This window comes from Xyrauchen texanus, chromosome 25, assembly GCF_025860055.1.
Source record: "Xyrauchen texanus isolate HMW12.3.18 chromosome 25, RBS_HiC_50CHRs, whole genome shotgun sequence".
Taxonomy (NCBI): Eukaryota; Metazoa; Chordata; class Actinopteri; order Cypriniformes; family Catostomidae; genus Xyrauchen; species Xyrauchen texanus.
Genome location: NC_068300.1, coordinates 17,977,144 through 17,992,608, shown reverse-complemented (window position 1 = coordinate 17,992,608; position 15,465 = coordinate 17,977,144). Strand labels below are relative to the sequence as shown.

The following is a 15,465-nucleotide window of genomic DNA, read 5'->3' as shown; positions in this document are numbered from 1 at the left end:
CTCCTCCAGTCCGCCCTGTCTCTCGGCCGGAGGAAAGCAGCACATGTTTCTCAAACTGGCTGTTTAGCTTTATTTCCCTCACAAATGGAGATCTGACACGCCAGTTTGAGCGAGGAACCACTGATGATATAACCATAGTGCAAGTTCTTTCATACCCAATATAAAAAGGGGTTTGTTTACTTCCCCCTGCTCTTGCTATCTTTAACATAATTTCCTGTAGAGAAAAGTAGCCAGCATGATCTCAGATTTTTATTAAAGTTCCAAGCAAAGACATTATGCTCATGGGTGAAAAAAAAAAAAAACGTGCAGATAAAAAAAGAAGTGAAAGTGAAAGAGAGGGAGCTCTCCTGCGGGTTTGTGCCAAAGCACATCTGGAAATAATCTGAGCAGACCTGCAAGCCAGGCAGGAGTGCTCGCACTGCTCCAAAACACATAAACACTGCCCTGTACCACAAAACATCACAACAGTGTAATATAACACTCAGACAGGCATGATGGCACACATCGGCAAAATGTGAGGCTTAACCAAGGTCCAAAATTAACTTTTTGCCACACTGGCCAATGGCGGGTGAAATGTGATTATTGACCGAACATAAATAGTTCATACTGACCATGAAACTGTATTTTGCATTATTTTTAATACAAATATTTTTGTCCCTGTTTTTTTTCCAGCAATGAGGATAATTTTTGCAGCATCACATAATATATTAAATGAATCTTTGCCTCTGTTAAACTTCACCTGTTTAAGAAGCATCGAGGCCCATTGTGATTTTGTTCCATATATTTTCATCTGGGTGGCTTAGTGTTAGGAATATTTTACATGTGTTTCCACATGGAATTTTGAAGAAAAAAATACAAATTATCCCATATAAACTTTTTACAAGATGCAAAAGACATTTTAATTTTGGTGTGATTTAAATTTGGTCACATATGTATCATATCATATCGTTCTTACAATTTCATATTCACAACGTCCACTTTTTATTTACATTTGTTGCCTACTGAGTATTCATTTTGGACCCTTAATACTACACTGAATTACAACACAGCATGGAGCGATGCGACACTATATACACATATAAACACAGGGTCGTTTACACCATTAGAACAGCGTAGAATGAAACATTGCTCGATGTTTAATCAGAATGTTTTTAAATTACTTCATGGAACTTCCGTTGATTGTAAACCACATAATTCTACATAGAATGCATCACATCTCTCTCCCACACGCACAGAATACAATAACACAGGGTCCACATAAGCAAAGGAAGTGATTGTAAAGCTTCAATAAATAATCTGAAAGAAAGCGATTGCCGGACTGATTGAGAAGACTTGCTATCCATCACAAGGTTTGAGAGTATTAATCCTTGCTATTGTATCTTGTTTTTGATGAGGATGTTTGACGTATAAAGTGGAAGGAGAGTGCATGGGTGACACTGAAAAATGTGTCCTGGTCACATTTCTCCCCAGAATAAATAGAAAAATAAGTTGTATTTTGCACAAATAAAGACTTTTATAAGGACCCTTTATATGTTTTGTTTTATGTAATTATTGTCATGACAATATTTTCCATGTATTCTCATTACCATGCTGCTTCTGGACATTTACTTAATGTTATTTAACCCTTAAACGCATTCCCTGGTCATTAGTGACCCGGGACATCATTACACCCCTCGTACCTCATCCATTTTTTTGCAGTAGTGCCCACGCTTCTTTAGTATTCCTCAGTCTCTCTTATAAATAGTTTAACACACAAACCAAAAAATAAATAAAAGTGTCAAAAATGGCCAAAATTTTAATAAAAACAACAACTACCCCCTTTTTTTTGGTTTTAGAATGGTTTAAGTAGGAGAAGTTTATAGGGTCATTAGAGACCCTAGGTATGTAAGAGTGTCTTTTTTTATGATTATTTGATATCTACTTTATATAAGTGAACTATTACAGGATATATTTATTTGTTTATTATAAGAAGGACGAGTACTATATTCATACAAATAAATACTATATCACGTTGATTTTCTGTGGGACCTGAAAACACAAACTTTTGAAAACGGTTTTCAAAGTGCAAGTTTTTTAAAACTATGCCGTTATCGTCACGGTGTAAACATACAAAAACGTGAATTTGTGAAAACGATGATGTCATGCGCACGCGTATTACGTGTTCAGTCTATAGGCATGCGTGCGAGTACTTCAAAACAACACGCGAGACATTCAAAACTACTATGGTGGACTACATGACTGTGTTTATGCTGCTCAAGACTTGTAGTAATAAAACAACCTCATCGTCCATCCAGACAAAATTGCTCGATGCTTTCGCCATCTTCATTGTTTGTATTCAATGCTCTGTGGAAGAATGCTTATGTGCGTAGGGCACATTCTGTTCTTGATTTTTCCTGATTTGTTGCATTTTCTCTTTTATATATGAAAAATAAACATAAAAATATATAAAAATATATTTTATTCTGTTATTTTCTAACCGTCTTAAAAATATTTTCAAAATTTGATATAATCTGGGCATTTTGTTTTCTCCATTTGTGAAAATGCAGAGTCTCTAAAGACCCAAATATGTGAGTTTTCCCATTCTTCATAAAGATTCTCATTAGATTTAAAAACAAAATTCATTGTTACAGTATTTTTTTAATCAGCATAAATTAAAGGCAGTATAACATATACTTCCATGATGTATAAATACTTTTCACAAAAAGTAATGGGGATGAGATATTTTTGTAGTAGTGAGAATTTTTGGGGGCTTAATTTTCATGTAAGTAATGTCACAATGCAGAAAATCGTAATGGTCTTAAATAGGTCACATATTCATAAGTCAATATTTTGGGGTGATATATGACCTGGACACGTTCTTGACAGGTTTTGTTAGTATGTTTATAAGAGAAAAGAAATTGTGGGTCTTTTAGACACGACATTTGAGATTGACTAATGCTTCATAGATGACTGTGATGTTACTAAGCAGCTAAACAGCATAAGGGAAGATCTTATCTGGCCTTTAATGCTTTTAAGAGGTAGGAAAACACTATAAATGCAAGTACTTGCTTTTTTATTCATTTGTAGAGTTGTTTTTTAAACTAACAAAAGGAGAATGTGTCTAATGAAACTCACGTACTTAGACACACAGCAGGATTTTTGGCAAAAACAATAGCAAGTGGCTGTGTGTTTCTTTGCAGTAGTTGTGGCCTTTGCTCTTACCAATTCCATGAATTTTGTCCATACACTCTCAGAAAAAAGGTACCGTTTAAGGACTTTTTCAGTTATCAATTATTATCAGTTCATAAACACTTACTTTTCGCTGTTTCTCACACAATGCTATCTTATCACATCAAAACGCTTTTACTAAAGTGCATGACTTGTAAGGGAATTCATTTTAACGTTTGAATTACATAAATTACATTTACAAGCTTGTTTAAGTGCAATTAAATTAGACAGTAGTTCAATTGATAAAGCATTGCACTTATGATTTTAAGGACCATTGTATGGGTACTGATGAGTACGCGACTCAACATGTGAGCCTAAAATGTCATAGAAGCACCACAAAGTGAGGTTTAGATTTAAGATCTGGGATCCGGAGGTAGTTTTTGATGATTTAAACTTGATAAAGCATTAACCTGAAAAAATGGATCTGTTTGGGAGAGCATTTAGCAAATTTTTTGTGCCACACAGTGGACATTTAACATTAGAACTGCCGTGATACGTGTCATGAACCATGTAATGTCACTTTGCAAATATGTCACCAGAGTCAGGTAATTTTCCTGATATCCGGCTGGTAGTTTCTGTCCTAGTTTCTGATGAGGTTAACAAACACTAACAAAAACAGGACGTCTTCAAACTTCCTTTTTCCGTCACAAAGCACTGCATGACTATGCTGGAATGTATGAACATCTATCCTCACCAAAAACAATAGCCTATTTTAACAAAGCGATTGGACATGATTTTCTGTGAGAATGTGACAACTTTATGGGGTCATTTAGCATTGACATACATAGATCATCCACTCTGCCTCAGTGATGGTGTCATGATTATTGGCAAGCACTGAATTCTTGTTATCATTCAGTCACTGTCACCAACAGATCCAGCATGCTCCTTTCCTGTCACCTTAGAAACCTGAGCTATCACAGCAGCTCATATCATTACACCCTACAGTACAATCTTGCTCACCCTCCCTGCTCTATTATTTTTCTCTCTCCCTGCAGCCATCCCCAGAGTGAATAGCATTTTAGCAATATGTCTCATCTCTTACTCACACTTATCCCCTCTGTGTTCGCAGATCACCCAGTGCACCAGCCTACAGGCGGATGACGATGGCTCCATGTTGATGGATGACAATTCCAGCCAATCATCAGCCACCATAGACAGTGAAGAGGATCGTAGGAGTGCCTTAGAAAAAAGCATGTGTGTGTGAAATCTAAGCGACTGTGCCATTCCTAGTTTAATCCTTTATGTAACATTAAAGAAATGCTTATTTTAGATCACTTATGTAACATTAAAGAACTGCTCATTTAAGATTTTGAATGCTCAAATTTTAATGTGATATTACTGGGATTTTTTAAGATTTAAATTGGAATTTGTAACAGAGCAGATAAATGTTGACCGGTATAAAACAATTTGTTCTAGTCCTCTTATCAGATTGGACAAGTGGCATTTCAAGGGTTCACTGGGACACTTCACAGTTCCGCTTTGGGTTCTTTCAGAATTATTTTCATTAGCAGAGCAAAAAAAGACAAAATAAGTGGCTATATTATGTCTAAAATTCTATTATAAGATATTGTAGTTATACATTTTTAAAAGTTACTCAGTATTAACTTATTGCGCTATTCAATTATTTCAATGCATTATGGCCGAATCACATCCGTGCTGATTTTCAGCACAACCGCACATTAATTGTTTGATATTGCTTAGAAGAGTCATGTCATCTTTACTATTTTCTGTAAAAAGGCCCTTCATCTTGTCCACAAATAGTTCCCAGAGTATTAAAATGCTGCTTTAGTCAGAACTTAGCTTAAATTACTTTAATATATTAAATACTCACCACATGTTTTAAGCTGTCAAGATTGTTATTAGAGATGTGCCCAAAACCAGATACACTATTTGGAAAAGTACGAATATTGACTTCAAAACTAATAACAAAAAAATCAAAAACAGTCTTTGGATTTTACAGCAACAAGCACAGGGATGGAGTGATATTTTAAATAAACATCTAAAATAGCAATGCAATCATGATAAGAGAGGGGTGAAGTGATTTCTTTTTTAAAACAAAGCGAACGTAAGTCACCTGCAAAGAACAAGCATGGACTGCAGGGCTATGATATTATCGTAATGTTCCCTATCTGTCATTCACTCGATGTTGTGTCGATGAGTTGACACTATGGGTCACTCCTGCGGAGCCCAGACATCTCTGATCTTGAGAAAAGCCAATGGAAATCGACGTGTGGAATTTGCATGCCACTCCCCCGGACATACGAGTATAAAACGAGTGACACTGCAAACACATATCAGATATCTTCTTCAGAGCCGAGCGAGCAAGTCACAAGTCCACGGGCTACGAGGACGAAAATCTTCCGTTATGCGACGGCTTGCTGCGCTGGCTACGAGGCACACTGAGGTCTGCCCGTCTCGCACTGCCAGTCTGCGTAACTCGGTTTAGCTCTTGTGGCGTTTTCCATTGGGACCCCTAGTGTCAACTCATAGACACAACGTCGAGTGAGTGACAGATAGGGAACGTCTCGGTTACTGATGTAACCTCCATTGACTAATGGAAGGAACGAGACGTTGTGTCCCTCCTGCCACAACACTGAACCAACCACTGAAATGGCCGGGTCTTTGGCTCAGCTCCTCAGTGCGATACCTGATGTGTGTTTGCAGCGTCACTCCTTTTATACCCGTATGTCCATGGGAGTGGCATGTAAATTCCACACAGCAATTTCCATTGGCCTTTTCTCAAGATCAGAGATGTCTGGAGTCCGCAGGAGCGTCCCCTAGTGTCAACTCATTGACACAACGTCTCGTTCCTTCCATCAGGGAATGGAGGTTACATCAGTAACCGAGACGATTTCACTGGCAATCTAAAATGAAGCAATATTGTGAATATTATGATGATTTTAATGCGCTTTTATTTGGCCACTTGATTTCCTAAAGAGTGCATCATTAGACTTATTTCACAATACTTTAGGGCTGAACAATTAATCAGAAAGAATTATTCAAGGAATATTTGCTATATGGAAACAATACGTTTTGTAAATTAACAAGTTAATAATTCAGTTTTGATGCACAGATAATTTTGCCATTGCAACAGTTTCAAATACACACACAGATAATGGTGAGCACACCCCTAATTGTTACAGTACCAAATGACATGATCAAACCAATGCTGACCTCTCTCTTCTCTCTTTAGGTACGTTCTCAAGGAACTTATAGAGACAGAGAAGCTTTATGTAGCTGATCTAGGATTTATTGTGGAGGTGAGTGACATGGCAGTTACATTACTGGGAATAACTTTATGAAACAGGAAATTAATGGGGTGCAGTGGCTTTGAAAATATCTATTAGCGAATCACAGATGGATCAGTGCTGTTATGGAATGGTATCAATTTCCTGTAATCTTAGAACAATTAGACTGCATTTGAGAGCATTTAATCACTATTGAATTAGATTTGATGTATCAGTTGACCTGAATTAATCTCATCTGTAATACTGATCACATTATAAATCAAAGTAATGATGACAGGATTAAGAATATCTGGAATAGAGAAAGATGATCTACATTTTTTAAAGTGCTGCTTTATTGTCACTGATGAAATGCTGTAGTTTAATTACAATTGAGTGCTCAAATAGATCATGTGCTGTGGAAGTTCATTGTGTTCTATTTCTCGCAGGGTTACATGGCCACTATGAATGCTAAAGGAGTTCCAGAAGACATGAAGGGAAAAGACAAAATAGTGTTTGGAAATATTCATCAGATCTACGACTGGCATAAAGAGTGTGTTTATCACTGTGTGTGTGTGTGTTCGTGTGTAATTCGAAAATGCTTTAAATATGTGGACCTTAGTCTGGGTGCACAGCATATTTAATATGACAAATGAAATACAAGAATAGAAATACAGTCCGTTCAATGGGTTGTAATGTTGTGCACCTTGGTGAAGCTCATCAAGTTGATTAAACATTAATATGTTAGACTGAATGTTAGCCTCAGTCACTATTCACTTTTACTGATTCTTTTTACATACTGAAAATGAAATTAAAGTGAATGGAGACAGAGACAAACATTCTGCCAAACATCACTTTTTTTTTTGTTCCTTGGAAAAAGAAAGTCATACAGGTTTAAAAAACACAAGGGAGTAAATGACAGAATTTCCATTTAACTTAAACTAGTCATTTTCCAAAAATACAAACATAAAAACTATTTATAGTAAATTAAATGTGTCATCTACCCTGACTAAGGGCCATTACTACACCATTTCTGAAAGACATTTTAGTCTCTGTCTTCTGCTCTTTATTTACACATAAAACTCTAGCCTGCATAACACTGTCTGTTAAAACAAATGATCTTACACTGTATCTGAGTGAGAAATGCTTACAGTATGTTGAACTTCATGTACAGCATGTATGACAGTGTCTGATGACTACTGGTGTACTGTGTATGACAACCCCTTTTTTATGATATCAGTTATTTCCTGGGTGAGCTGGAGAAATGCGTGGCCGAGCCTGAGCGACTGGCCCAACTTTTTATCAAACATGTAAGTCCGACAATCACTTTCTTTCTTGTCTATTGGTCTCTCTACACCCTGTCTGTGTATACTAAGGTTGAACAGCACTTCTTGCACTTTGATTAAACAGAGATGAGACAACACAGAGAGGCTTTTAACGTGCACTGTTCTAACACCCCATTTATCCTCACAGTGTCCCGCTCTATTTCTGGCCCCCCTCAGACCCCCTGTTACTGATACTGCCTGTGTGTGAGTGTGTGTGTGTGTGTTTGCTTGTGTGTTCATTGGCTTACTTCCATAAGGCCCAGTACGGTCATGAAATACAATTGAAAAACAGACATGGAAAAAAAGAGGAATAACAAGCACGGCCAGGTCCTTTGACAACACGGCTACTTAACAGACCGAGTCTATTTCTGGAGTTCAACCCCACACTATGGACATACACACATAAACAATTCTTCCAGAACAAAAAACACAGTTACTGCTTCCGAAAATCCATACTTCCCTACTATAGCATGCCAAAAACAGTATGCCAATAGAGTAGTATGTTCGAATCCTTAGTATTCATAAAACAGTAATGGAGAAATACCCGGATGGCTGACTATTTCCAGTGAAATTCCAAGGATCTGAGGAGACATCACGTTTAAAACCAGTGTATATTATTTTCCAGGTGCGGTTATTATGTCATATATTCGGGTCACTGGTCAATACCCACATCCCAAGATGAAGTATGCCTGAAACTTTTCATTCATGTTAAAGTTGAAGTGTGTAATTTTTTTGGATTACAATATTTTCTCTTATCCAAGCTTAAAATTAGCAGATTTACAGTTGTGGAAGTTAATAGTGGCAGTAATTTGTTAAAAGCTGCCACATGCTGTGATACAAGTTTTAGTGGTGAATCAAAGAGTTTTGTTCAAACGAAAAGCCCAGAGTTACAGTACGAACTGGCGTCTGCCAGTATTTGCCCTTTCTACTGTTTTATGAGTCGGAGCCCTTTGGGTAATGACTTAAAAAAGACTTGAGGGGAATAAAGAAACTTATTACAAAAATCTAAAGGTTGTGTCTAACTGTGAAAAAAGCTTAGGGGGAAATCGTTTGAAAATGAGAAACAGAGTGAGTCAGGGCTCTTTCTTTTCCCCTTTAATAAACAAAACCTACCCCCCTCTCTCTTACTCTCATGCTCTCACCCCTAACTTAACTCATACATAACAAAGTTATGAGCCACTGAAGTTATGTTAGGCCTCTCCAGCTTCCAGACATTGATGCATAACTTAGATATTTAAAGATGTTGGATTGCAAAATCCTTCAGCTGGTTTTAAACACAGTCTTATAAGGCAGTGTTGTTTGTTTTGAGAATTCCTTTTAAATTACAATTATATTCCATAATTAAAAGTAATTTGAATTGACATGGCAAACAGAATGCAGAATTGTGATTCAAATTTAAGTTAAATTAAGTACAATTAATACAGAATACAATTCATATAACTGATTCGTGATCCTACACACTCTGTCCCGTATTAGGCCAATTAAACCTCTGTGAGGGATAAAGGTCGACTGCAGAGGATCGTGCGGGAAAGAGAGATAGTTTACGGACATGTCCGTCATATGTGTGTGTTTATCTGTTAAAGTTTCAGTTTATTATTAAACCATTATTTATATTGTCAAGCCGGTTCTCCGATACACCGTCGCATGGTCCTCGATCACTACTCACTACTAGACAGCCGCTTCTCCCCGGGCAGACCGGAGTCAGACTCACGACCCCCGACGGAAAGAACGCCCCTCCACGTTCTCGGCGACTCGTGGGGACACTCCTCCGCCCCTGGCAGCGGCCCTACCGCTCCAGGCGGTCGGGGAGACACTTCCCTCCTCCCCTCGTGGACGGCGGTCTTCCATCGACCCCTCCATGTTTCTGGGGGATGGCAGGGCTCTCCTCCGCCCCTGGCAGCGGCTCCATCGCTCCAGGCGGTCAGGGAGTCCAGTCCCCGCTCGCCTCGCGGACGGAGGTAATTCACCGCGTCCGGGCGGTCGGTCTACTCCCTCCCCCGGTGGATGGCAGCGGCGCTCCCCTGGGTGGATGGCAGTGTCGAGGACTCCGCGACGGGCATCCCTCCTCCTTCCCGGGCTTCGCAAAAGTGTAAAGGGATCAATGGAAAGGAGGAGGCGAGAACCGGCTTGTCAATATAAATAATAGTTTAATATAAAACTTAAACAAAAGACACACACACAACAACAACAACAACAACGCCATTCGCCACTAAGTGGCGGTGACGTCACCACGACGCTTGTGCTAGGCTATGTGCCCGTTAAGGCCACGTGAAGTGTCGAACGCCTGCTGGCAGGAGGTCACGGGATAGATCCAACAGGTGACACGGGTTGAATGACTGAGATGACTGGCTGATGCACCACCTGTGCCCCCTACCGTGCCAACTTGCTGTGCTTTAGCCACCCTGCGCTCTGCTCGTTGTTGTGAGCGTCGCTCCTCTGCCCTCCATTAATGTTGGAGGGCGACTGCCTCCAACTGGCCAGCAGCGTCCTTCACAAGCCTCCTCCAAAGAGGCCGATCTTGACACTGCTGGTAACAGTCATCGGCAAGTCCACTCAGCTCCACATCCTCCTGTGCCACATCACTCCATCTCTTCTCCAGCCCGTGCCGTGCCCGCTTAGCCCCCTCTATCCATCCGAGCAGAAACTGTTTAGGCATGCGGTGGCCAGGCATGCAGGCTAGATGACCCAGCCAACGCAACCTTGCCTGCCGTAGGAGCTCACCGATGGGACTTTGTTCACATCTTTCAAAGATTTGTGAGCTCCTCACACAATCCAGCCTGGTTAAACCCAGGATGGATCTTAGGCAGGCCAGCCTAAATGTTTCTAACCGGCGATGATGTTCCATTAGGGGGGTCCACGTTTCGCAAGCATTGAGAAGGGAGGGAATGACCGTGGCCGAGAATACCTGAAGCTTCGTGCGGAGTGACAAACCGGGTAGCTTCCACACAGCGTTACGCAACCGATGAAATTCGGAGTGAGACTTCTGCTGTCAAACTGGAGCTGGTCATAAGCACACTTCCCAGGTATGGAAAACACTTCACTCTCTCCACAACTGCCCCATCACCAATCGGGAGCTGTGGGGGTGGAGTGTCTGATGGTACATAATACCCAGGAAGGTGCTTCGTTTTGGTTGGGCTGATGGTAAGGCCCCATCTCTTGGTGGCAAGCTCCAGGTTCATCAGCAGCGCCCCCAATTCCTCCTCTGAGTGAGCAGCAATCACCAGATCATCAGCATACATAATGTGGTTGACCAATAGGGAGCCATCCCTTGACCGCACCCGGGCATCGATCAACCTCCCATTATATCTGTACCAGATGGAAATTCCTCCAGTGCAGCCATCGAAGGCTTCATGAACCACGTGGTCGAAATAGATATTAAATAATGTGGGAGCCAGATGACATCCCTGTCGCACTCCAAAGTGAACAGGGAATGGCTCCGACTCCTGACCACTTAGTTTTACCCGGGCCCGCTCGCCATCATGAAGGTCCTTAATGATCGTGAGGAGTGGGTCTGGGACTCCGAAAGCACGGAGAACAACCCAGAGCCCAGGCCTACTGATGGTATCATAGGCCTTGACCAGGTCAATAAAGCAGAGATGTAGGTCTTGCTGGAATTCCCTAAACCTCTGCTGTAGCAGACGGACAGAGAATATGGCATCCGTGCAAGACCGCCCATTCCTGAAACCACACTGGGGCTCCGCAAGTCTCTCCTCAGCGTGCCTGGTAAGGCGATGTTGAATAATCCTTGCCAGGACCTTTCCCGGCACACTGAGGAGTGAGATGCCCCTATAGATATTATAATCTGAGCGGTCCCCCTTTTTAAAGAGAGGGACCACCAGGGCATCCTTCCAATCCTGCGGAGTGGTCCAGACTGTTGTTATGATGTCATGTAGGGCAGTCTGTACACAAACACCACCCTCCCTCTGCATTTCACTGGGGAGATCATCTCTGCCCGGTGCCTTTCCTGGACTCAGGCTCTGGATCACCTTCAGTACTTCCTCCAAAGATGGCACCTCAGCCAGCCACCCACAGGGAGCGACTTCTTCCTCCAATATTTGTGGCACCGCAGCCCCAGCAGGGTCATCCCCACTTTGTCCCACAATGTTTTCCAGGCTCAGGGACTTCCCCTCCCCCAGGACCTCACAGAAATGCTCAGCAAATCTGCAAACCAGTTTCTGGGGGTCGGAGATTGGATCACTGTTTTTTCCCCTAATGATGGTAATAGGTGTGGTGCTGCAAGTAACTTTTTTGATGGAATTAAAGAGCGATTTGTGATCGTGGGCCACTGAGGCAGACTCCATCTCCTCAGCAACCCGCGACCACCAACCATCCTTGCAGAGCCTCACGGCTCTCCGAACCTCTGAGCGAAGGCTGCGGTAAGCCTCCTCATTCTCAGACGTGGGATGCTGTAGACGATGAGAGTGGGCCTGTTGCTTTTTCTCAGCCAGCCTGAACACCTCCTCCGTCAGCCCGGGTTTCTGAGGAGGTCTGGACCGTGTGCCCAAAACTGCCATTGCAGTTACATGAGCCACAGTCCTAAACCTTGCCCATTTCCCCTCGACATCCAGAGGAGTGGGGGATGATGCCAACCCCAGCTGCAAGCGATGCTGAAATTCTCGCTTGCAACTTTCATCAGCTAGCCTAGACCAGGCCACTATGGGTTTGAAAGGGGTCCTGGGTTTACACCCACCACCGGAGTGGAAGAATGGCAGGCCCATCTTACAGATGACAAGTCGATGGTCAGTGGGCAGATCAGCTCCACGGTAGGTCCTGGTGTCAAGGACATGGGCCCGCATCCGCTGTTCAGTCACTATGTAGTCCACCAGATGTTCATGACCCGGCATGCATCCATGATGTTGTGTGGATGCGCTGATGCTGGAACAGTGTGTTGGTAATTATAAGCCCATGGGCTGCACAAAAATCTAGCAGCCTCCTGCCATTGTTATTGAGCTGATCAGGCCCATGTCTTCCAATCACTCCTGACCAGGTGCAAGCATCATGACCAACTCGGGCATTGAAATCACCCAACATGATGATTCTATCCCGAGGGGCCACTTTAGCCAACACCTGTGACAGGAGGTCATAGAAGGCATCTGAATCATCGATCTGTCCCGCATCCCTCCACGGATGTTCGTCTTCGATGGGGGCATAAATAACCACGACCACCACTCCTCGCCTCTGGTTGATGGGAAGGCGAACCCAAAGTAACCTGGGGCTCACAGCTTCCCACACCTCACCGCCACGCTCCCACGCTGCCTTCATTCTTTTGTTCAAAAGAAGAGCCACTCCCTGTTGTTTGGCAGTCACCTGCCCCGAGTAGAGGACAGTCCACCCCTCATAGTTGCAAGAGCCAGAGCCGGTCCACCGGGCCTCCTGAACACCACAAAGATCCAGGCGGTACCGGTCCAGCTCCCGACAGAGGAGTGGCAGCCTCTCCTCCGCTGTGAGTGTTCGAACATTCCACGTGGCCATCCTAGTGGCTTTTTGATGTTTCTGGAGGAGCCCCGAGGGTGAGGATTCAGTCTCCTGGCTATGCCTGATGGAGTTTGGCCAGGACACGTCATAGACGCCTGTCCCCCCAGGGCCTCCGGCACTAGCTTTATCGCATATTTATTCCGTGGTTTAGTGGTAATGAATTGAAGGTAGAGGGGTTACCAGCCCCTCGCACCCGTCCAGAGCCCCCATTTGGCCGCTGTAAAGCACCATGACAGAAAGGGGAGGGAATAGTATTTATTGCCCCCCCCATGGCGCTGCCCACAACGTTGCCCATCCGACACCACACAGAGGTAGGGGGTTGTTTAGCCAGACTACAATAGTTTAATATAAAACTTAAACAAAAGACACACACACTCACACACACACACACAGACACACACACACACGTCTTCTAAGAAAATAATATGTTGTGTAATACTTGAGAAATGATTCTAATATGCTAATTTCTAATGAAAACAGTTGTGCTACTTAATGAAAGATAAACATCAGAGTCTCTAGTTTGAGAATCAGACCCCTCACAGGTCACAAACTGGCAACATCAATGAACAGTCAGAGCAAAACACCAGTTTCATCTGCAAAAGTGAAGAGAAGACTCTGGGATGTTGGCATTTTAGGCAGACTTTCAAAAAAAGTTCACATCTGAAACTGAGAAGAAAATGGTAGAATGTGCAAAAAAAATTAAAAGATTGAGAGGTAATTGATGATGGATGAATGAAAGTTTGAGGCTGTTATTAGAAAGCTTGTTTGGAAAATCCATGAGAAGTGCCCTACATGCCAATTGCATCTTTAGGAAGTGCTGTTGAAAGCAAAAGATTAACATACATGACGATCTAGAATAAACTGATTGCTAGAATGCTGGTGTCAAAAGGTGTCATTGCTGCAAGTGGAAAAATTCTTCATCAATTTAAAGCATTCCCTGTGAATAAAATTAACATTTACTTTTACAAACATACAATTTCATAATGTTTCCACACGTGTGATGGTCTAATGAAACGCCTCAGTCGTGTGATTGCATTGAAATTCTTAAAACTGCAAATGTAAATTCCACTTCCTGTTATTCAAGTTCCAATTCAACATATTGTTGGGCATGGCCAATTCAAATCAAATTCCAACTCATGAACTGAAAGAGAGCCGATTCTTAAATTCTAAATTTTGCCAAGCATTTTACTGGCAGTTACACATGACCCTTCTACTGAGTGTGTTTTGTGTGTTTAGTAATGTCCAGGTGCATGCTCCTGATACCTGAATGCAGTGAGAGAGAATTGGGCTCTGATTACATTCATTATAATTGGTCTGAATTATACATGACCTTCTGCTCTCACTCCTCCATAGTGTTATGCAATCTCTCTCTATGCCGTCAAATACTCAAGAGAGAGTCAATTTCAAACTTATAATCTTATTTAAAGACATACAGCAGCTTAAGATTTTCCATCGCATCACCTCGTTGTCATAACACATTTCTGTAATGAAATCCATCTTACTGTCTCTTGCATTTACGTTCAAAGTGATGAAAGAATGTTATCATCTATTGCATGAATAGTGTCACGCAATGACTGATGTTTTATGTCTGCAATTTTCTCTCTCAAAGATCTTCTGTGTATTTCAGTGATATCACTGTTGATAATATATGGTAAATCTCAAACCTGTCAAGAACATGACAGGTCATATTTCACCCCAAAATCATAAGAAAAAAAATTATATTTTGCTTAATGAATATAAACCTTTTTATATATATTTTTGGACCATTATGTTTTTTCCTTTCTGACATTATTTTCATGAAAATGTAGCAATTTTTCAATTTTCATTACCATAAAAAAAAAGAAAAATCTAATTCTCATTACTGTAAATATATATATAGTTTTTAAATTGTAAAGTATTCATACATCTGGAAGTATTTGTTGTGCTTCTTTCAGTTTATGATTATTTAAATAATTAAAAAAAATGCATTACATTTTTACATGTTTACATGTATTACAGTATAACAGAAAACCACCATTGAGAATGATGGGAATGACAAAAATAAATAAATCAATAAATATAATTTAAAAACTTAAAGACACGATATGTTATGACAGCATTTTTGTGCCTCAAAATATTATGACTTTAATCTCATAATGGTATGACTTTATTCTCTTAATTTTTTACTTTATCCTCAAAATATTACAACTTTATTCTCTAAATCATAGATGTTTTTTAACATGGTACTAAAACAT

General features: G+C 41.2%; 1 protein-coding gene across 1 annotated transcript in view; it reads left to right on the top strand.

Moving 5' to 3' along the window:
• LOC127619038 (rho guanine nucleotide exchange factor 25-like) overlaps nucleotides 1-15,465 on the top strand; it is a 138,836-nt gene that overhangs the window by 108,037 nt on the left and 15,334 nt on the right. The window contains exons 6-9 of the mRNA XM_052091760.1: nucleotides 4,277-4,401; nucleotides 6,401-6,467; nucleotides 6,881-6,984; nucleotides 7,672-7,741. Coding sequence (XP_051947720.1) covers nucleotides 4,277-4,401; nucleotides 6,401-6,467; nucleotides 6,881-6,984; nucleotides 7,672-7,741 — 366 coding nt within the window. The remainder of the gene's footprint in view (nucleotides 1-4,276; nucleotides 4,402-6,400; nucleotides 6,468-6,880; nucleotides 6,985-7,671; nucleotides 7,742-15,465) is intronic.